Source organism: Enhydra lutris, unplaced genomic scaffold, assembly GCF_002288905.1.
Source record: "Enhydra lutris kenyoni isolate GAN:26980312 unplaced genomic scaffold, ASM228890v2 scaffoldscaffold5, whole genome shotgun sequence".
NCBI lineage: Eukaryota > Metazoa > Chordata > Mammalia > Carnivora > Mustelidae > Enhydra > Enhydra lutris.
In genome coordinates, this window is record NW_019154089.1 from 7,605,012 (window position 1) to 7,629,196 (window position 24,185).

General features: G+C 34.0%; 1 protein-coding gene across 1 annotated transcript in view; it reads left to right on the top strand.

Annotated features, from left to right (window-relative positions):
- The window catches only part of LOC111141185 (kinesin family member 3A), a 52,552-nt gene extending 28,394 nt beyond the window's left edge, over nt 1-24,158 (top strand). The window contains exons 6-19 of the mRNA XM_022493565.1: nt 1,563-1,702; nt 2,109-2,306; nt 2,617-2,791; nt 6,790-6,888; nt 8,578-8,649; nt 10,754-10,762; nt 14,178-14,334; nt 14,725-14,905; nt 15,703-15,813; nt 16,156-16,281; nt 17,696-17,749; nt 18,107-18,175; nt 18,752-18,876; nt 20,919-24,158. Of these exons, the coding sequence (XP_022349273.1) occupies nt 1,563-1,702; nt 2,109-2,306; nt 2,617-2,791; nt 6,790-6,888; nt 8,578-8,649; nt 10,754-10,762; nt 14,178-14,334; nt 14,725-14,905; nt 15,703-15,813; nt 16,156-16,281; nt 17,696-17,749; nt 18,107-18,175; nt 18,752-18,876; nt 20,919-20,967 (1,565 nt within the window). The 3' untranslated portion in view covers nt 20,968-24,158. The remainder of the gene's footprint in view (nt 1-1,562; nt 1,703-2,108; nt 2,307-2,616; nt 2,792-6,789; nt 6,889-8,577; nt 8,650-10,753; nt 10,763-14,177; nt 14,335-14,724; nt 14,906-15,702; nt 15,814-16,155; nt 16,282-17,695; nt 17,750-18,106; nt 18,176-18,751; nt 18,877-20,918) is intronic.
- Nucleotides 24,159-24,185: the final 27 nt, after the last annotated feature.

The window sequence follows — 24,185 nt, forward strand, 5'->3', positions numbered from 1 at the left end:
GATCAGAAGTTATAAAGTGTTAGATTTTATTTTATTTTATTTTTTTAAGGATTTTTTTTTTAAGTAATCTCTGCACCCAACGTGGGGCTCAAACTTAAAACCTGAGAACTACCAGTTGAGCAAGGCAGCTGCCCATGGATTTATTTTTTAAGTATTTTTGGAAAAAATACCTAAGTTTATAATATGATTTAAAAGAAAATTTGTGTGGAGTCACAAATCCTTGTATTTTCTTTCACTAATTTTTCTTATATCTTCTTCCATTGAGCTTTGCTTTCCTTTATAACTGCAGTTTACATTCTAATTATCTGACTTCTAATGTAACCATATGCTTATTAAAAGAATACTCAGTCTTCAAATTATACAGTCAGCTTGCCTTGAAAGTTCTGCATGAATATGTAATAGGAAGATAATTTTGACATTGGCTAAAATTTATAGAATGCTTTTCAAATACTTGGCAATTAAAAAAACTAATACATGCCTATTATAAAAAAACAGACCTTTTTCTTTACATAATATATTTATGTAAAATATTTATACTTATGTAAATGCTTGGTATATTTTGAACGGATGCTTTTGTTTAATAGAAATAGGATTGTACTATATATTCCTTTCTTTCTTCCCCCCCTTTTCTTTAAATTCATATGTTGTGGGTATCTTTCCATGTCATACATACAGATCTGTGTTTTTAAAGGACTGTTTAGTAGTCCATAGTATGACTATTTTTCTTAAGATTTTATTTGTTTAGAGAGAGTATGTAAGTGGTGGGAGAGGGAGAGGGAAGGTTCAATCTCATAACCTGAGCCAAAATCAAGAGTCAGATGCTTAACTGACTAAGCCACCCAGGTTCCCCATGACTGTTCTATAATAGGTTGACCACTGTCCTTTTGGTTGTTTCTGAGCTCTTGATATTGCAAACAGTGCTGTACTGAATATCCTGTATCTATCTAATGCACATATGCAAGTATTTCTGTGTCTTAGGTGCTTGGAACATAATGCTTTTTAGAGATAGCTTAAACAGCAATAATTTTTTGAATTATTTAACTTTGTGGGTTTTTTTTTTTTAACCTAAGTTTGTTATTATTTTAGTCAGTAATACTTGGGATTGAAATTAAGTATTTTGTCCTAAAATTGCCTCTGTAGTATGAGAAACATTACAAATTCCTTTTTTTTTTTTTTTAAGATTTTTTAAAATTTACTTACTTTACAGAGAAAGAGAGCACACGTAGGCAGAGCAACAAGCGTAGGGAGAGGAAGAAGCAGGCTCCCTGCTGAGCAGAGAGCCTGATGCTGGGCTCGGTCCCAGGACCCTGAGATCATGACCTGAGCCAAAGCCATATGCTTAACCGACTAAGCCACCCAGGCACCCCTGCAAATTCTTTTGTTATAAACATAAATTGTCAAATTTCTAATGTTAAATAAACCTATGCTTTTCTGGTTTAGCCATGCTCTCTGGCTCTTTGCTGTGATGAAATTAAGTATTTTAAACCATTCTGGATATTTAATTATTCTAAAAAATACTCCCTCTTGTTATACTTTTTAAGAATTTCCTTCCATTCTTCAAGGTTCTGTTGGTGCAACTAACATGAATGAACATAGTTCCCGTTCCCATGCCATCTTTACAATTACTATAGAATGCAGTGAAAAAGGCGTTGATGGTAACATGCACGTCAGAATGGGGAAGCTCCATCTTGTAGATCTTGCTGTGAGTAACAGGACACTACTGAAGGAATAACCCTTGTGATTTTTTGCATTTTAAAAGCGAATAAAAATTCACTTATAAAAATTGAAAATGTGTGATTTACATGGAATTTTTAAGTTGTTTACTTGTGTATGTGTTTTTAACTTATTATTTATTATGGAATACTTCCAACATCTACAAAAGTACTAAGAATAGTATGGTCTCCCATGTACCTGTGACCCAACTTCAGTCTGTTCATGCCAGGCCCATTTCATCTCTACCATCAGCCACTTTTTCCCTTCCTATATTATTTTGAAGCAAATTCCAGATACTATAGCAGATTTTTTAGTGTCACATTTTGTTTTAAACTTTCAGAGGAATATTCTGTATTTTTCATTTTAGCTTTATTTCTGTCTTTATTTATTGCTAGGGTTCAGAAAGACAAGCAAAAACTGGAGCTACTGGACAGCGCCTAAAGGAAGCCACAAAAATCAATCTTTCGCTTTCCACCCTTGGTAATGTAATTTCTGCTTTGGTTGACGGAAAAAGCACTCATGTTCCTTATCGCAACTCTAAACTGACTCGTCTTCTTCAGGATTCCTTGGGAGGAAATTCAAAAACCATGATGGTAAGACTTAATTGTAGAATAGTTATCATTTAGGAAAATTTCATATTCCTGTTTATGCTAATAATTGATATGCATAACATTTTTAAAACTATTGATTATTTCACTTAATGATTTGTGGTTATTCTTTTTCAAGTACACTGTGCTAATCCATATAATGGTGTTTGGAAATCCATTTCATTGACGTTTTCTTGTTCAAGAAGGCCAGAGGAAAGCTAACTGTGTTTCAAAAATTCTTTTTGATATAGTCATAGTGGTCGTATTAATTTTAACTGCCTCAAGTGTAAAATGTTTTGTATTCCTAATTCAACAGTGTGCAAATATTGGGCCAGCAGATTACAATTATGATGAAACTATCAGTACATTACGGTATGCTAACCGTGCTAAGAATATTAAAAATAAAGCTAGAATTAATGAAGACCCAAAGGATGCTTTGCTTCGCCAGTTTCAGAAAGAAATAGAGGAACTTAAAAAAAAGCTTGAAGAAGGTAACTTTTCTCAAAATATTAATGTGAGTGTTGGCTAAAAATGTCGCTTAACCACTAAGTGCTCTAATTTAAAAAACTTACTAAAATTCTTTGAGCATCTAACTTTGATACTTAAAGCAATATTTCTGTAAGGTAACTTGATATACACTTCAGCATTTTTGTATTATGTTTGAGAATGATTATGTATTATTTGTGTATGTGATTTTTAAAAATTCATTTAATTTATTTTTTATTTTTTAAGATTTTATTTATTTATTTGACAGAGATCGCAAAGTAGGCAGAGAGGCAGGCAGAGAGAGAGGAGGAAGCAGTCTCCCTGCTGAGCAGAGAGCCCAATGTGGGGCTCGATCCCAGAACCCTGGGATCATGACCTGAGCCGAAGGCAGAGGCTTTAACCCACTGAGCCACCCAGGCGCCCCTAAAAATTCATTTAATTTAAACCTCCATCTCAATCATATCAGTGCCCATAACCTTTTTTAGGTTTCATTTGACCACTTACGAAATAATGAATTTTTTTGTCTTTGTATAAGAGCAAGTTTTACCATATATTTATTTAGGTGAAAATGACCCAGAGTTCTTTGTGAAAGATTTCAGTCACTATTATTCAAAGTAAGAAACCTATCAGAGTCATGGGTAAACAGAATTTACCATAAGTAAAAATTCATTGAATTTTTTTTTTGAAAAGCATATTTGAAAATATGCTTTCATGCTTGAATTTGAACGTGAGATTATGTTTAAGGAATCCTTTTCTAACAAGATGTTAGAAGGTTAGAAAGTTTGCAGACCTTGTTCATGAGGATGAGAAATTTACCGATTATCATTAAGTACTTGGTGACTCTCTACACTTTCATGCTAAGAACTGATTGGCATAGGGCTCCTTTTCATTCCAGGTAAACAAATGGCTTTAGAAAAGGTTTTTTGTTTGTTTGTTTGTTTTTACAGTTTATGGGGAAACTGAATAAAACAGATGTGAATTGCAGAGATGCCACCGTCACAGATGTTTGGAAAGGGTACTTACTCAGTAAACTTGAGTAAGATTAGTGAGGAAAAGCAGTAATTGGGCTGCTGCTTAGATAATGAAATTTGGTATTTTAAATGTGACCACTAGGTGGTATTTATAGTCAGTATGTTTTAAAGATTTAAAATTTCTTAGATTTGTTAATGTTCAATTCATACCTTTATTTTGCTGCCTTTATTTGTTTAGATTTTTTTCAATGTGACAAACATTATGTAAAATTTACTATTTTAACTATTGTTGTTCTGTGGCATTAAGTATGTTAACATTGTTTGGACCTATTACCATCATCCATCCCTAAAACTTTTTAATCATCCTCAGATGAAATTCTGAACCCATTAAACATCCAACTCTCCATCCCCCTCTCTGCCTCACCTCTGGTAACCACTATTCTGTCTCTGAATTTGACTATTTTAGATAACTCATGAGTAGAATCATATAATATGTGTGCTTTTGTGTCTCGCTTATTTTACCTAGCATAATGTCTTCAAGGTTCATCCGTATCATAGCATGTGTCAGGATTTCCTTCCTTTTTAAGGTTGAGTAATATCCCATTGTTTGTATATACCATGTTTTGTTCATCCGTGCATCTTTTGGTGGACATGTGTGTTGTTTCTGCCTTTTGACTACTGTAAATAATCTGGCTATGAATGTGGGTGTATAGATATGTGTTGCAGTATGCAGCAAATTTTATGCATAAAATTTTAAAATTTTATTTTAAAAAATGTAAAATTTTATGCAGTAAAATTTTCAAAAATTATTCTTTTGTTTTTGCCTGATTTTTACTGTTTATATGATCAACTGTATTTACCATATTATAATACTCTGTTAACTGGATTATAAAAACAAATGTCATAAGCATCAGTGAAATCAAATGTCTTAAGAATAAAGTCAGCATTACGACATGATCAATCAATTCCACTTCTGGGTATATACTGAAAGGAATTGAAAGCAAGAACTCATTTTTGAAAATTTTTATTGACTTCTAGAAAACTTGGAGATATACTGAGTTCCTATGTACTCATCACCCTGCTTCCCCTTATGTTGACATCTTATATGACTGGTACATCTTACAGTTATTAGAATCAGGAATTTTATATTGATTCAGACTTACTAGCTAACCTATCAGTCTTACTCAGATGTTGAGTTTGCCCTCTAATGCCCTTTCTCTCCAGTCCAGGATGCAGTCTAGCATCACATACTACATTTAGTTGTCTCCTCCAGTTTCCAGTTCCTCATGTTTCTCTTTCTTTCATGGTCACGACACTGTAAAAATCACATATTTGTAGAATGTCCCTCAATTTGGGTGGTCTATACTTCTCTTATAATTATTCTACAAGATTTCTTCACTCTAAATTCTGTAATTTTACATTTTCCTGTAACTCAAGGTGTGTCTTGTGGGGAGATACTTTTGAAACTACTAAAAGGTACTGTTTCTGATCATACTTCTTCCCCACCAGTTTGAGGATCCATTAAGGGTTCTTGCCAGCAACAGTAATTCTGTTGCTTCTTGATGACTTTGTCTTCTCAGCATTCCTTATGTTTAATGTTTAGAATTCTGTTGTAAGGGGGAGTAGTCCCTCCTCCCCTACTTGTTTATTTAGTTATGTCAGTATTATTTTAGTCTGTGCATTATAATATAGTAATATTATTTGTTTTATTGCTCAGATTGTTTGAGCTTTTGCCATAGAAGCTCCTGAATTCAGGGTAGTTGCTATACCTTTCAGCATGCTTCCATCAGTTTTTTGATTTTTTTTTAAAGATTTTATTTATGGGAAAGAGAGAGAGAGAACACAAGCAAGGGGAGTGGGAGACAGAGAAGCAGGTGCCCTGCTGAGCAGGCAGCCCAATGTGGGGCTCGATCCCAGGACCCCGGGAACATAACCTGAGCTGAAGGCAGACGCTTAACGACTGAGCCACCCAGGCGCCCCTGATTTTTGGTTTTGAGTGCTGCTTTATTTCTGGCACCACAGATGTTTTGGGCTCATTTTATATGTTCCCTACCCTGGTATTAAACCACATACTTCTCCCTAGCTCCTTTCAGTGGAGAATGGTATTTAGAAACCAAGACTTTGGGCATTAGGTGCACTCATTGCTACCAGGGTGTCACTGTTACGAGGACTGAAGAAAATATTTTTAATGAATTCTCTCTCCCAATATCCTTCTCTTCCTATCTGTTATTTACTGATTCAGATATTATCGTTTGTGATTAGTGTATATTTATTTTTTCCCAAATACCTGGTTTTTTAGACATTTCATACATGGACAGTGGTTTGTTTTTTTTTTTAAGATTTTATTTATTTGACAGACAGGTCATAAGTAGGCAGAGAGGCAGGCAGAGAGAGGTGGGGAGGCAGGCTCCCTGCTGAGCGGAGAGCCCGATACGGGCTCGATCCCAGGACCCCGGGATCATGACCTGAACTGAAGGCAGAGGCTTTAACCCACTGAGCCACCCAGGCACCCCAAGAATATTTTAAAAATAAAATCTGACGCAGAAAACTGAGGAGAAAATACTTCCCCAAAGTGATCACTTTTTAAGAAAACTGAAATAATGACTTTAACTTGAAATTTTTATATATACGTAGAACTTTTTTTAAACTAATACTTTGAAATTTTAAGTAGATCAGAATTTTTTTTTTGAAGATTTATTTGAGAGAGTGAGAGAGGGAGCACAAGCAGGTGGGTGCAGTGGCTCTCAGGGCTCCATCCCAGGACCCCAGGATCATGACCTGAGCTGAAGGCAGACGCTTAACCGACCAAACCACCCAGGCGCCCCTTAAGTTGATCAGAATTTAACTTCTCTTTAGGAACTTTAAAATAAAACCTCTGTGTACATTATATCTTTTCTTTAAGTTAGCATGTGATATACTGTTTAGGAATATTAAAGTAAGCTTTGTTTAGGGCAACAAACTTAATGAAGAAAATTGATGCAGAATATAATCTGGTATAGAATATAAATTGTTCTGTAAAATTTCTGTTCAAGGGGAAGAAATATCAGGCTCTGATATCAGTGGGTCGGAGGAGGAGGAGGATGAAGAAGGCGAGGTTGGAGAAGATGGAGAAAAAAGGAAAAAAAGAAGGGGTAAGTTCTTTTTAGTGTTCTAGAAATTAACTGGGATCGCTGCAGTAAATATGGTTTAACCTTCATCTGAGTGCATGCCTTTTGCCGTTTTTAGTTATGGTAGCAATTCACACAGTGGAAATATGGCACATACTTGATTAACTTTGCCTTATTTTTTTCTCCAGTGCTGATCTCCTACTTACAGTTGAATCATAATACCATAAGTTCTGTCTTTTACAGTTTAGAATTGTAAAAAATCTGTGATAACGGTTATACCACGTAAAGATTTCATTCAGGATTTTAATTTTATGGGGGGACTTTGATTTGTGTTGGGAACCTAAAATTTTTTTTAGGAAATCAAGATAATGTGGAGTTTTTCCTCAAGCATGGTTAGGCTTTAGAAGTCACTGAATTTTTAAATAATGAATTTATATAAGGATTCTATTTTTTTAATTTAATACTTTGCTTTATAAAATGTACTTTCATTCTTACCCTTTTATGGGGCATTTGTTGCCAAGTGTGAAATAACTTTGTATTTATTGCGATAAAGATACACATAACAGGCAAGAGGGAGATCTACTATATAATAATGGCCCACTTTTCAAACATTTTTGCTCTTAATGTTTGTTTGTTTCAGAACTCTCTTCCATTAATGTGGATCATTAATGTGTGGATCATTGTTTTCAAGCTGGTGCATATTTTGCTTGTCTTATTAAAATGATCTTGCTGAAAATAAACCCAGGAGTTCCAAATTTTAAACCAAAGGTCTGTAATTTCGGAAGACAGGAAGAGCATGATTTAGAGCAAGAGCTGGCCAGCTGTGGTCTACTGGCCAAATCTGGCCCACCACCTGTTTTTATAAATAAAATTTTATTAAACATCCATGCTTATTTGTTTGCATATGGTGTTCAGCTGCTTTCAGATGAGACTGTATGGCCCACAAAGCTTAAAGCACTTATTATTTGTCCCTTAACAGAAAATGCTTGCGTGTCCAGCTATTTAGATAAATGGCTTTGTGTTCATCCCTATTTTTACACACACTATTCATAGCTAAAGCAGATCATAGATTTGTTTAAAATAAAATTTAAAATAGGAAAAAAATGCCATTGCTTAATATGTTAAAGTATTTATTAATAGGATAACTACCTTCTAGACTTGGAGATTTGAAGATTTTTAGTGAGTGAGCCTTTCACAGTTCTGCCATGAAACCTGAAACATACATAATTATATCCAGTTGTTTGATGTTTTGGTGGAGTGTGAAATTGGAGATAAACCAAGTTGTCAAGATGATGAAGGGCAATTCATCATTCCTATAGTTTTAATGATGCATAACTTTAAATTCTAAAACTCACTTCCTGTAACTTACCAGGTAAATAGTTTAAGTAGACTTAAATGTCACCAAATGCCTTATTTTTTATTCATGTCATTTCAGCCCTCTGAATTATTATGTTGTAACTGGGTAGTGGGATTTGCCCACAGTAAGATGCTTAAAGGAGTCCGGTTTGCCCCATCTAGGGGCTTTGTAACTAGAGAATATTGGGTAGTCTACCAAGACTGGTATTAAGGGAAAGTACATTTTGATTCGTTAATGCAAAGCTTGATTGTTCTTTAAAATTCTCTCTCTGGCACTGAATTTTCCTCTGTGTGTGTGTTCATTTTCTTGTTTCCTCTTTCTTTGGTTCCTGTCGGGCTCACTTCTTTGTCTTCCAGGCAGTAGCAGCAGCAGTAGTTCAGACTCTACATGTTCTGTCATAGAGAAACCTCGGGATAAGTCCTTGCCTAGTGAGTGGTAGCTCTTAAATTCTCTCACAGAGCTTTGGCTTTTCCATAACCCATGGGCTTCATTGGAGAAATGCTGCACTGCTCCCTGTCATTACTTCAAGAATACATGTTGGACTTCTCAGTAGGACAAAGCATGTGATGATTTCCCCCTTCTTCATCGCTTCCAGTTAACTGTAATTGTTAAAACGTGTGCTTAAGCTTATGTTTGAGACAATGGAAGAGAGATTCATGCTTTTGCAATTGAGATAATGTAAAGAGAGCTAGTAAGCTGTATAAAAGAATAATTCTTATGGTTCCTTTTTATGTTTCAGGATAAACTTCCAATCCTAGTCAGTATAAGGGACATGCAGTAATGGATCCTCAATTTCTAAAAGTATAAATTACATTTGGCAATACACCAGTGCCCATTATAACATGTCTTAAGTTATAAAGATTTGATGCTGTGGTATGCCATTCTTAGGGGTAGCTTAAGATTGAAAGTTCCCAAATGAAGAAAAACATAAAGTTTGAAGCAAGTAAAGATATATTGGATAATAATTTTATTTCAGATGGCCACTTTTCTCTCTTTCTCAACTACCTGATTGATTTTAAGGAACTCTACTCTGTGATTAGAGAATTCAGATCCACAAGAAGTTGTTTATGCAGGATCTGTCTAGACATATTTCAGTCACAGTTTCTTTCTTAAACCTTAAATCAGTTGAAAAGTATTGCCAATTTTAGTTATAATTTTAGGAGAAAAGGGAAGTGATTTTTTTTTTTCTCCTAGATTGCAGCTTACTGCCTTTTAAAGCATTATCTGTGTACTTAATTTTCTAAAACTAATAACAAGCACTTTTGGTTATTCTTAATGCATTTAGCTGTCTAAAGGAAGAATTGCAAGAATATTAGGAATCGTTTTCTCTCTTGACAACTCTTATATTTTACCAAAACAATTAATTGTATAGGACAATTTATAAAAGAAATTTCTTTAGAAACCATATAGAGTTATTATTTTGTACTATAAACTGTCAGATATGAGAAAATACCTGAGTGGCATTATAATTTAAGTTTCTGTTTTTAAAATTTACCTTAATCTTTAAAGTAGTAGTTATATGAAAATATGTTATGAAATGAGTTCAGTTCATGCAGTTTTAGTCACTGTTTGTGTACCTAGCTCATAACATTGAGTTCTTCTGTTGTGATGTGGGCGTGTTGGTGAAGTGGAAAAATAGTTTTCCTAGCATGTGGTTGCTGTGTGTAACGTGTATGTACCTTCCCTTTGAAAAATACGAATGGCTTTTTTTTTAAGGTGTTCTTTGCTTGAATCATCAGTTGATCATTTACCTCTATGGAATCATAATTACCCTTAACAATCTACTAATAGATTGAATGCAAGTTCGTTGTTATACAGGTGTACTTCACTTTATGCAGTTAATTTTGTTTTTTTTTTCTGAAAAAATTGCTTATAAATCAAATTGGAAAATCAAATCTTTTGGGAGAACTTGCTGTCCTTAATGTTTCTTCATTGTCCTTTTGTTAATCAAATTATCACTGCAAACTACTATAATCCAATTATCGCTTTAGTTGATTAAGGTTTTTGTGTGGATTTTCTTAAAGGGGAGGCACACCTGTATGGGATCTTTATATTAGAACATTGAATTGGGAAATTCTATAAATTGACGGTGCAAATTTTGCTACTTTTAACTTACTAATTTTTTAAATTGGCATAATTTCCTGTTTTGTCCTTTTAGATTACTTCCCAGATCTTAGCAGGTTCCCAATTCCATGTGTACCATTAGTATAACCACTTGGGGCTGAACTATTATATTTGCAGGAGTTTGGGAGTCATTGTGAGCTCTTGAGATTGATTTAAATTGTAATCTTAGTCTCAATCTTATTTGCTTAAATTACATCTCTGATTGTGTTGAATTTGCTTTTCTTTTTACATAAAGCTGCTCTTTTTCAGTTTTGATAATGATTTGATTTATTTCTATATTTATACTATGAATAAATGCTGTTTAACATTTTTCTTTGTTTTACAAAGGAAATAATGTTTTTTTTTTTTCCTCTTCATCTCTGTGCATATGCTTCCTGTCTACGATTTGCTTACTACTCTTACTGAAAGATCAAGCAGGTTGGTGTGATTGATTTGCACTCCACATGGTACAAATTATTTAAACTATAAAGAACTTTATTTAATTGCGCTACATTTTTTAAATTTAATTTTTTTCAAGGTAAGTATCTGTCTTTTGTATTTAAAAATATCTTTCAACAGTAGCTTTTTTTAAAAAACCTTTTCTCCTAAATTAAAAAAAAATTCATTTCAATTTTTGTTTAGGAAGATATTAGGAACATTTTTTTTTTTTTTTAAGATTTTATTTATTTATTTCAGACATCGTGAGTAGGCAGAGAGGCAGGCAGAGAAAGAGAGGGGAGGGGGAAGCAGGCTTCCCGCTGAGCAGAGAGCCCGATGCAGGGCTCGATCCCAGGACCCTGGGACCATGATCTGAGCTGAAGGCAGAGGCTTTAACCCACTGAGCCACCCAGGCACCCCTAGGAACGTTCTTTTTCCAAATGATCTTTTTAGATGAACAATTCAGAAGTGTTTGAGTGACAGTGACAACTACACTGGATTCTGTAGACCTAATTGACAAAATAGACAAATATAACACCAGAAGCAGATGACATGATCTTTTTTCCTAAATTTTTAAAGACCCATTAAGCCAAATTTTGGTAATACAAATATAAATGATTTTCACTTTCAAGCATTTTTTTTTTAAAAGCAAGGAATCAAATGCGTGGTTACTTATGTCCATGAGTGCTCATGTAATGAAAATAAAATTCAGTTAAGTCTTCCTGAAATTCTTCCCTTTAACCTTATCTTGCCAAAGTTCATTTTGACAGTTTTGGTTGGAACACATGGCAAAGGCAACTGAAAGTATTACTACTCCTGTTTGGCTTAATTAAATACTATATAACATCACCATTTTTTTTTTTTTTTTTTTAAGATTTATTTACCTGAAATTTTGTGTTGAATTGTGTCATGCAGTATTAAAAGAAGGGTTTTTGGGTGGTTTGTTTAAGATTTTTAGAAAATCTTTAAGAGAAAACCAAAACAATCTGAAAGTGACTTTTAGTGATGTCATGATTTTAAGTGCCTGGTTAGGAAAGTTGGAATATATTCACATTTAGCCTAATATATTATTTGGAGAGAAATACAATGATTTATCTGAATAATACTGACTAGAAATTCTGTTACTTAAAATATTAGACTTTTGAAACTGAACCTAGCTATAAATGCATGGTATTCTTTATGAGAATGTTGTAGGAGCACAATAAGATTTTTGCTGCTAAAGCATCAGTGGGAAAATACTACCTGAATGATTTTGAATAACTAATTCAGTTCAGGCCTGGTAGTAATTCATCAAAAGGTTGTACTTTTGTATTTCTACATGTAATATTTTTTTATTTTACTGTCTCTTAATGGGGTTGGAGACAGCAGGTTGTTAACTGTTAACTTAACCAAACAATTGGAACTCTACAAGCCTAAAAATTAATGTGCATATATTTATCAGATCATTTCGACTATATTGTTTGTGTATCCGTGTCTTCACACAGAGGTTTTTTTTGTCTAACATACTTGCAATTTAAAAAAAAAATATTTGTAATTCTGAGGTAGAAAGTAAGTTATGATTTTTAAATGCAGGCACTTTATTAATTTATTTATTTATTTTTAAAGATTTTATTTTTACCTCGTCTCTATACCCAACATGGGGTTCGAACTCACAACCCCAAGATCGAGTGTCTCATGCTCTGCCAGCTTATCAGCCAGGCACTGTCTGCATGCATTTAACTTTATACTTGAATTTACACTTTCCTCACTCAAATTTCTTAGAAATAGTACTGCTGATCAGAAATCCTTTCTAGGAGTTCATGGGAACAGGAATTAGATTGCTTTAAAAAAATTTTTTTAACAGCATAAATCATGACATTCAATACAGGTGACTGTGCCAAAGAAGCCAACACATTCAGGTCTACATTCTGACTTTTGGAATGCAATGAATCACACCACACCAAAGCATGAATTTGTATCAGTGCTCTTATTTACTCTTTTATTGAACTGACTTGTTTTGTAGCTTAAGTTTGCTTTAGACCTTTATTTGTATAGAAATGAAGGGTATATATTTTGAAACCTTGGGTTTGTTTGTTTTTTTAATATAATTGTATCCTAAAGATTTAAAGTCTATGAATAATTCTTTGTCTCATGGTTCCTGAAAGTATATATTCAGATATATACCTGCACCCACATTATCTTTCAGTTTTCTTTCCTTGTTAGCAGTAGGGGCTAGCTTTTGGATGGAGACATTAACGATTTATAGACTCCTCAGGTTTATATTCTTCTGTGGTCCTTTGGGAAGGAAGTTAAGAATGACAGAAAGCTTTCAGGAGAGCCTCATACCAATTCTACGAAAAGTTTGATTGTTTTTCTAAGGAAAGTATGTTTCAAAGAAATTGTATTACCAGAAATGAATTATATTTGACTCAGTTTCATAACCAGTTTAATAACCTATTTTTTTATTTTCTCTTTTTGGTTTTTCATTTTAATTTCATGATTTTCAAATTCATTCAGTTAGCTTTTACTGAACATCTGTTGTGTGTATATGAAATACTCTGCTAGGCACGATCGTCAAAATAATCAATTGGAAGCCATATTTCCAGCTTTATTATTTGGTAGTATTTCTACTTATATTTGATGTTTAGCATATTTAAAATGGCTTAGGTTTAGGATCCTGAGTTTGACATAGTAACAAGCTGTTTTAGTTGCTCATTTAAGATAGATGATAGATTATGGTAGCTCAGCAACTTTAAAATGCCTGGTTAATTATAACACAGCCATTATATAATTAGTATAGAACTTCATCCTTTAAGGTATACTATGAGATGAAATACTTCCAAATAATTTTATTAGACATACATTTTACGAAAACTCTGAAGATATATATTAGGAACTTGTTGCTATAAATTTGGCCTTGACACTCTTGTCTGTGCAATTTATGCCTATATGTAACTTTGGTTTGTTCATTTATTTTAATAAATTTTGGGGGGGCATTTTGGGAAGCCACTTGATTTTGTACCTACCTAGTTATCATAAAAAAGTAATCTTAATGCTTTTTTGAACATATATCTTTTTTGGGGACCCATAGATCTTTGGCTTTTTAAATTTCTTTGGCCTTTTATTAACCTTTCTTTTCCTCTACTTACCTGTTTTGCTTCTCTTTCACATACTTTTGTTCTTAGTTATCATTGCACAGTTATACAACGTTTTGTTTAGCAAAGTTATTCTAGGAACATAATAAATAGAAATCAAATAAATATTTGTACATTTACATCAAATAATAAATATATTCCTTTCCAAATATTTATTTGATTTCCTTAAAATGTTGATATTTTGTATTATTGAGGAATATATCTTATATAATTGAAGATAATTTATACAAATCTGAAAAATTGGCCTTAAAGTGATTGTTGGAATTAAATGACTCATATAGGTAAAAAGAAAGTGTCCCCAGATAAGATGGTTGAAATGCAGGCAAAAATTGATGAGGAGAGAAAAGCACTTGAAACAAAGCTTGATATGGAAGAAGAAGAAAGAAACAAGGCTAGAGCTGAATTAGAGAAACGGGAGAAAGATCTTCTTAAGGCCCAGTGAGTATTACTTAATTGAGTTGGATTCGTGATTTAAATTTCTGGTATTTTGCATAGGATATATGAGAGAGAATTGAATACTAATTAAAAGCTTGATTTTTGTCTCCAGAATAGCTTTTTTGGATAGAGAGTTTTGTTGTATGTGTTCTATTTCCAAAAATTATATCTGTTTTATTATTTCATCTCTATGTAGGAAGAAAATTATCAGTGAATTTGGATGTTATAGATTAAATCATAAGTTAATTTATACTACCCCTGTGATATAATCTGAGTTGTTACATAATTATATCTCAGTTTTGAAATTTCGCATCCAAATACCTATAAAGTTTTGGGAAATGATATTGGTAGAATAGTGAATAATCGATGGTGTTTCTCATTTTTAATCAACAGACAAGAACATCAGTCTTTGCTAGAGAAATTATCTGCACTGGAGAAGAAGGTAATTGTGGGTGGTGTTGATTTGTTGGCAAAAGCTGAGGAACAAGAGAAACTTCTTGAAGAATCGAATATGGAACTGGAAGAACGGAGGAAAAGAGCAGAGCAACTTCGCAGAGAACTTGAGGAAAAAGAGGTAATGTGACTTTCTGGTTTTAGTTGACACTTTTTCCTTAAGTATTTAACTCCTCTAGTGAAAAGCTTTATATCCATCGTCTTTAATTAAGTATAGTGGACACGCAGTGTTACACTAGTTTCAGATGTACAACTTCAGATGTAGAATGATTAAACTTCTCTGTATGTTATTCTGTGCTCACCACAAGTGTAATTGTCATCTGTTACCATATAATCCTATCACAGTATTATGGACTATATGCCCTGTGCCATACCTTTCATTCCCACAACTTATTCTGTACCTCCACTGCCCTTCACTCATTTTCCTTTCTCCCCCCAGGCCCAGGCATCAGTTTGTTTTCTATAGTGCTGGGTCTGTTTCTGCTTTTTGTTTGTCTCTTTGTTCATTTGTTTGGTTTTTTAGATTGCACATATAAGTGAAATCATATGGTATTTGTCTTGTATCTATAATCTTAGTAAAATTTTAAAGCAGATCTGTGAGTTGTTTTGAAAAATATTAGTTGCCCAAGATTTTTATCATTTGTTAAAGAATTTTTTTTTTTAAGATTTTTATTTATTTATTTATTTGACAGAGATCATAAGTAGGCAGAGTGGCAGGCAGAGAGAGAGGAAGGGAAGCAGGCTCCCTGCCGAGCAGAGATCCCAATGCGGGGCTCGATCCCAGGACCCTGGGATCATGACCTGAGCCGAAGGCAGAGGCCTTAACCCACTGAGCCACCCAGGCGCCCCTCATTTGTTAAATAATTAAATTTTCAATTTAATGAAGAAAATTCTGAAGTCTGGTTTTTTTTGTTGTAGCAAGAACGCTTGGATATTGAAGAAAAATATACCAGCTTGCAAGAGGAAGCACAGGGAAAAACCAAGAAATTAAAGAAAGTTTGGACTATGCTGATGGCTGCCAAATCAGAGGTTGGTTTCCTAGAAATTATCTATAAATGTAGCTCTGAATTAAAAAAAATTTTTTCCTTTGAGTAAGTATGATTAAAAATCTTTAAGGGATCTTAACGTATGCTTATAATCTTAAAGAAAAAACATTTTTATAGCTAAAATTTTAGCTATTAAGCTATAGTGTCTATTTCCAACCTTAAAAACACGGGAATAGACAGTAATGGGTAGTGTCATTCTGTCCATTGTTTGTGAAGGAACTGAGTAAGCTCTTACAGGGTTTCTTAGGCCAGTGCCTATATCAGTTGGAACTGTCTTATATTTAGAATCTTGTTTGCCCTTAATATTTCATTGGTTTTCTGGTAGATGGCTGATCTCCAACAGGAGCATCAAAGGGAAATTGAAGGCTTACTGGAGAATATTCGACAACTTAGCCGGGAGCTCCGACTTCAGATGCTTATCATTGATAACTTCATACCTCAAGATTATCAGGTAAGAGGGAAGGTCTCTGTTTTAGATATTACATCACTGGCTGGGGTGAAGAAATAAGGAATGTAAATTCTAATTTAATTGATGGTAAGTATTACATTTCAGTTGTTGACAGTAAAATTTTCTTGAATTAATGCCATCACATTTCTGCTGTTAACTTAATACATAATTCTCTGAGTATATAAGTAAGAATTTCTCAGCCCTTTGGAATAAACTAGATTTATGTAATTGCATTCAGAATCAAGGTATAGGTCCTATTTTTACATTCAATATAATTAATCCTATAAATAGAATAAACAAAACTCCTTTGCTAATTTTTCTCCCTGCTTATGGATACCAAGTGTGTGTGTGTGCGTCTATGTGGTCATAGTGTGGTGTATATGATAAAATAAACATGACATAAAATTTACCTCCCTTACCTCCCCGGCCCAGCCCCCTAAAATTTGCCTTTTTAAACTATTTTTAAGAATACAGTTCAGGGGTACCTGGGTGGCTCAGTCAGTTAAGCGTCTGACTCTTGATTTCAGCTCAGGTCATGATCTCAGAGTTGTGAGATTGAGCCCTGCGTCCGGCTCTATGCTCAGCGGGGAGTGTGCTTGATATTCTCTTTCTCCCTCTGCCCTTCCCTCCTCTGTCTTTCTCTAGCTCCCTCGCTCTCTCCAAAATAAATAAATCTTGAAAGAGAAAAAAAAAAAACAATACAGTTCAGTGACATTAAGTATATTCACAGTGTTTTGCGATCATTACTGTCATCCATCTCCAGGTGGATGCTGATTCTTAATTCTAGTATAATTTTAAAATCTCAGCCTTTCTTTTTCTTTACTCAAAATTTCCATTTTTCTAGTACATTTTAGTAAACCTTAACATACTGATTTTTCAAAAAAATGAGACCCTATATAGCTTAAAGATTTTTTTCTGAAAATATTTTTTTCCTCTGGATCTCAGGTGCACAGAATTAATTATTGGTTAATGGTGCATTCTCCTTATTGGTCTTTGAGTGACCTGGTTTTATTTAGTTGGTTAGTTTTTGTCTGTATGTTTGTTTTGGTTATTTTGTAGTGAACTTGTCATGAATAACAAAAGCAAATACCATGACAGTGTCCTACTTCTAACCAAATGGTTTCCCTCTTCTGTCTTCCATCCCTTTGCCTCTTCCAACTCAAGGTAACCATCATCCTGAATCCCATGTTCTTCATGTTCTTTCCTTGCTTTTTGTGTAAGAACATAGTTTACTAGCATTTATATGTATTCTTTCAAAGTCTGTATTTTTAAATGTATAAAAAAGTTATAATGCCGTATATAATGTTTTAAGGCATCTTTTTTTACTTAATATATTAATATTTTAGTTTTGTGAATATTTTCCAGTATTTTAAATGTTATTAAATATTAAAAGTAGACCATCTTTGACTCTTAAAAGGAAATGATTGAAAACTACGTCCATTGGAATGAAGACATAGGGGAATGGCAGCTAGTGAGTATTACCTTCTTCCTTTCATGAAATCCTTACGGACTGTTGCCTATAGACTGGATCTGTGCCGGTTACAGGGGCAGAAAGATGGTTCCGAGAATGAATCACATGAGACTCCACAGGAGTGGATAAGATTTTTTCCTAATTAACTATATTGTAACACACAAATTTTTCAGGGGAAATGGTATAGTTTAGGGCTTCATAGGACTGTATGACCTGAAAATCCCTTTTCCAGCCTTCAAATTTTGAGCATGTTTTATGACCGTAACATCAGTATATCTCAAAATAATTTGCCTTATTTATAGTATTAACTGCTAATTAAGACATTTTTCCTTCCTCCCCTTTTTCTTCTTTTTTGAGAAATGTGTTGCCTACACAGGAAATAACATGAGAAAGCAGACTCCAGCTCCGGATAAAAAAGAGAAAGATGTGAGAATGCTTTTTTTTTTTGTTTAAATATAACTACAGTTCCTTTATTAGGAATGTGGGTCACTAAATTGTGTTATCAATATGATATAAATTAATCAGCTCTGCTGAAAAATAGGCAGATCTCCTGGGAAGAGAAGCCCCAGAAGGGTGATAGAAGACGTTTCTGCTCCCCTCAGTCACGAGGGCAGGCTTATGCTTTGTATGACACAAGGGGCATGGCAGCTTCAGAGCACTCTTTACCACCTCTCCAGGCTGTGGGGGGAATAGTTAGAGACCAGAATGGGTCTGTACTTCTCCAAGCTAGTCCTTGACTTGAATCAGTGAGAGCAGCAGCTGTAGGGAAAAGAGCAGCAGTTTCCTACAAAGGAATTTATAGTGTGTCGGGGTTTCTTCTTTACCACCCCTTGGTGAATACATTTGAGACAAATGACATTAGCAGAAGATATCCTTAGACATTTCTTTGGTCTTTTGTTCTGCAGGTTTTTTCTAGGAGTTTGTTCAGTATTTTACATCTTCCTGCCACGTCTGGTTTAAATCAGTCCTATAAGAGTGTTTTGTGTTTGTTCCTTTACTTAGCCCTTTGAAGTGGACCTTTCCCATGTGTATCTTGCCTACACAGAGGAGAGCCTCCGTCAGTCCTTGATGAAATTAGAGAGGCCACGTACTTCGAAGGGGAAAGCAAGGCCAAAGACAGGGCGAAGGTAAGGATGGCCTTTCAGCACTAGGAAATAGAGGCAGCGGGATATTCAAAGTAGCACATTTAGAGGAAATTTAGTTATGGACTTCGAAGGGGAAAGCAAGACCAAAGACAGGGAGAAGGTAAGGCTGGCCTTTCAGCACTAGGAAATAGAGGCAGCAGGATATTCAAAATAGCACATTTAGAGGAAATTTAGTTAATGTAATATTTTAGCTCTATTTGCTACATTTTAGATGTATTTAAATAAATATTAGAGTCCTTATGTAGTTATGATTTGAGTAAGTAAAAGCTAAAGAATTAAGTCTTCCAACTCCTTTAGCCCTCCTCAGTAATAGTTTATTTTTAATTTTCTTTGTTATATCCAAATGTATTAGAAGTCATCTATTATCTTAATCCCGTAATTTTTAATGTAATTCTTCCAGTGAGATGCTGATTGATTTGCCTGGTCGACTCCCAAGGTCTTGTACTTGCTGTCTTGCTTTTCTATCAGAAATATTGCCCCAAGAACCTTGACCTTCTCGGTCATCAGTTAAAGAAAATTTGTCTGCCCATCTTTCCCTGTCCTTTGAGTGCCAGTTTTAACTGTTGAGTAGTCTCTATGTATCATAACAACCCCAGGGAAATCAGGGCTGAAGCTTATTTCTTCTCTCCCTTCCCAAATCAGGTACTATTATGCTTATTTAAACTGATTGTAATACTTGGGTCTCCTGAAATGATAGGAAACAATAAGCTTATTTATCCCCCTGCCTTTGAATATAGAAACTTCTGAGTTACATGTAAGATGAAGTTGTATGGTTTTAATACTTTTGTGTTACATCATATCATAGGTATAACCTAACATTTATAAATTTGGTATAGTCAAACTCAGGAGGAATCAGCATTTTAAAAGTGTACAAGGTTTTACCTTTTTTAGTATTTAGGTGCCAGTTGTTAAAAACTTTTCATATGTCAGTGGAAGCCACGTGTGTAATATTTAGTGAATGAAGAAATCAGAAACAGAAATCCCATTAGGTCTTTTTATTTCCTCCATTTTTTAATAGATATTTTTCTATTAACTCTGTGGTTAACAAGAAAAATTACAGTGCAAGGGTGATGATAAGTGGCAAGGCGGTTGGCCTTGGCATAGGAGAGAAATAGGCAGTGGCTGGGACTGGGGCAAAGTGGAGAGTGGTCTGTCTGAAGTAAGTGGCTACTACCCTGTTCCTAGTTAGTTTGGGGAATACAGGGCCTGTTGTTTCTGGATCTTCTTGTTTCAAAGGAGGAGCCAGAAATCCAGATTATTTACATATTTCATAGTTTTTAGTCACTCTTTTTTTTAACCACAAGGACCTAAAACAAACAATTTGATAAGCATTCAGAATGCTCACTTAAAAATATTTATTTTGTGGTTTAACATAAAAAAATTCACCTACAGTAGATGAGCCACATTTATTCTCTGCATACCAGAATTAGCCTTCTGTATTATGAAAACAGATGTATTACGAAAATAGATGGCCGTAAACATAGGTAAATATACATAACATAAGGCTTATTGGTATTGCATTACTTTACCTGATAATGTTCAATGGGATATCCTCATTAGAAAAGCACAGTTCAGTGTGCCAAGCAAAACTCCAGTGAACACAGAACATTCATGTGCACATCATCTGTAAGGTGTTACTTCAGATGATTTCTGTCTCTTTTTTTCACTGAATGAATCCGTACCTTCAGCATGCCCATAACAGATAATCAAGGGATTCGGGTCTAACAAGCATGCAGCCCACTTGGCTTGGCCTGTCTAGTCCAGTTTTAGAAGTTTTCATCCACTCAATCCCTTACATTCTGGTTGAGAGAGTGGAGTACCGTGCTCCTGCTCCTACTTTAGGCTACTTCCCCTGGCCTAAAAAGGTGGGCTTTAATTGATCTCTTAACATAGTCAGACATGGCAAACTTTGGCCTGTTTTTAGACCTTATGGCCACCCTGTATTACCTGCTACCTAATGTAAAGTGTTTGCATTCAGTCTTCTAGGAAGGCATTCATGTTTTCTTTTTCTCTCCTCTAAACAGAAAGCGTTCTGCAAAGCCTGAAACTGTAATTGACTCTTTACTTCAGTAAATGTTACAGACTTAAAGTCACAATAAAAATTAGTGATAGTCTTATGCCTGGACAAAATCTTAAAACCCTGAAGACTATTCTGTAATTTCAAATAACGGAAGCTGTAAGTCATGGAGTAAGACTGGAACTAATGAATTGCCTAGTAAGTCTTAGTATACATATTAATGTCATATTAAAATTGTACAACTGGTAATTCTTCAAATTGTCATATTGTGCTCCAGTTTGTACTGTGCCGGCAAGTTGGGCGAGGAGCTCATACTACAGAGAGTTGCAGTTTAAATATATACATAAATCTGCTAGTGATTTATTCAACTGCTGTAATAAATAGGTAACTAGATAATCAAAATAGAAGAAAAATGTAAGCCCTGTTTTGCATACAGAAAGTAGCAGATCTCATTGTCCTGTGTTGTGCTGTCATATATGAATGTGTGGGCTGCATATCTAAGACATTATTTGATCCTAATACCCGCCTGGCCTGTTCAAAAATGTTCTAATTTTTATACTAATATTCATTTTGTTTTAAGTATAAGATAACTCCTCTTACTGATCTTTAGAAAATTTTATAATTCAGCAGTCACTCTTTAGAAGTATACATGTTTAAAATACAAAAGCTGGAAATATGTTTCTTCTGGACCTCTTGACCTTTTTTGCCTCTTCATGTCAAATGCACCTTTTTTGTTCTGGTTTTATGCTTTCTTGAAGCATTGAATTTGTATGTAGATAGGAGTCAGAATTGCAGAAAATTAAGCTAATATTGGTCACTGATCTTTGCCCATATGTGTATATTTTCTAAAATTCACTTTGAAGTGTGACTAATGGATGCTTGCTTTCTTGTGTCTGAGTTTTAAATTGTGTTGGAAATTGCTTTGTATCTCCCAACTGAGAAAGGTCTCCATTTTTCACAAAATGCAACCAAAGCAGAAAACATATATGTCTTTTAATTCTTTGGCTTTAAAACACTTTGTTTTGTTTTTATTCCTATTTTATAAAAAGAAAATATTTTTCCCTGAATTTCTTTTATTGACAACTCCCAGTTAGAGTATATTCCTCTAAAAATAAGAAATTTTATTTTATAGTAAATAAGTTGTAATAGAATTGTTCTTGTGTTAGCTGCTTACAAAATGTTAAATTTTTTGTAAGTTTAGCTACTCCTAAACCACTTATGGGTTTTAAAATTATGTAATCATGGGTTTTAAAATTATGTAATCAGCCCTGAAGTCCATTGGTTGCAAGTTTGAGACTTCAAGTAAGTATTTACTAAGTGAACAGTATTTTAGTAAGTTTGGTTAAATTTTGGTTTGTAGTCACAAAGCTGTGTACAGAGTGCGGGTGAGCAAAGATGGCGTACTTGTGAGGTGGTGGTAAAAATATGTCTCTAAATTTAAAGTGCATCCCAAAGGTGGTGTACTAAATGTCCTGCGTGTAGTGAATATTTTCTAGGTAGTAAGAATTGCATTTAACTGGCAGCATTTTCTTTGTAATGTGTAAGATAGTTAGAAGTTTATGACTTCCTTGGGACATTGTTTAAGTACTGTGAAAACTAGAGGTAAATTTGTGTCTTGTAAAACTTTGTGTGCACAGAATATCTTGGCAATTGTAGATGCACATTGAAATATTAGTAATTGCTCTAAAGAAATCTTAATTTTGCCAGTAGAAAAAACAGATGCCAACTTCTTTTTAAAAGTCTTTATTTCTAGCCTTTAACCATCCAGTTAATAGGAAAGGAATGACTTTGTTTTTATTTGAGTTGAGTTGACATCGTGTTAAATTAGTTTCAGGTGGGCAACATAGTGATTCACCTGCTCTGTTATGCTGTGCTCACCACAAGCGTAGCTCCCATCTGTCACCACACAGCGCTCTTAAAATATCATTGATTGTATTTCCTTTGCTGTGGGATAGGGGTAACTTTTGCTTTAAGCTTATTTAAAACATAGGACATTCAAGCCAGTATGTTAGATTTATTTTTCTGTACCACTTCTGCTGCAGTAACAAAAAGAAACCTGTAAAAAGTCAAAGCCTTGAGGAATTTACAAAACAGGCCGCTTTATTTATTTATTTTTTAAACATTTACATTAGAACTGATTATACCCGATGTATTTTACATATTCATTTTATGAAATACCAAAACAAGATATTCAAGTCAGGCTTGAATATCCATATGAAAACGTGGGATACTGACTTTAGAGCTATTTGTTTAGCTTTAATCATAGCAATTCTGTGGTTTCTTCATGTGTGCTGTGTCTCTGTCCATAAAATGAAATATTTTGTAACTTCAGTGTTAATTTAACGAAAGATAAAGAAACCTCATTATTTGAAATAAATAGGCAAATTTTAAATGAGTGTCACATATAAATAGGTTGTTGAGTGCGTATTTTCTCTTTAATTTAAAAAAGTAAGTTTATTTATTAAAAGGAGCCTTGGTAGAATGTGAATTGTGATATGTTCTTTAATAAACCCTGTTTTAAAACCTCAATTATATATACTAATAATTAGAATATCAAAATATAGTAGTACCCCCCATTCTTATTTAGATTCTTCTAAAATAAAGGCTTAATCAAGGTATGGGGGTGGGGCTTGCATCTTGTGTTTATCTGGCAAGTAGAGTCCATTTGCCAAGGTAGGTCTTCTTTTTTCTGGAAAAAGGGGACCTTTTTTGCAGCAAGAAATTTAAGATTACCTTGGAGGGAGGCAGTGCTGCTTTATCTGTAACATGTTTTTAAAAGTTAAGATTATGGATTTTGGGTTGTTGTTGTTTTCAGTCTTTTAAAAATATCTTTCCCTTTAGCTCTTATATTAAGGGAAATCCCTCTCTTACAGAGCTGTGAATTAAGGAATGGGTAGAGTTTACATTTAAGCACGCCAGTGTCTGCCCAGTTCTTAGTGTATACATTTGTTTTTCTTTTTAGTGATTCTTTGTTCTTAAAATGCTACTAGAAAACATAGATCTTCCTAGTGCCTTTCAACTTATACTGTAGTTTGATTAATTTAAATCATTAATAACTTCAGTAGGATTACTATAATACTGTATACTGGCCAAACTTGTAAATCTTATAATGAGTTTGTTGCATTAATTTCAAAAGCCACACCTTCATTGTATTTTATATATAAATTGTATTTGTTCAAGTTGTATATATTGATATTGTATGTATACATGCAGCATGGTTAAGTTAGAAATAAAATTCTTTACCTAATACCTGTAGTGGTGGTCTGCTTCTTTC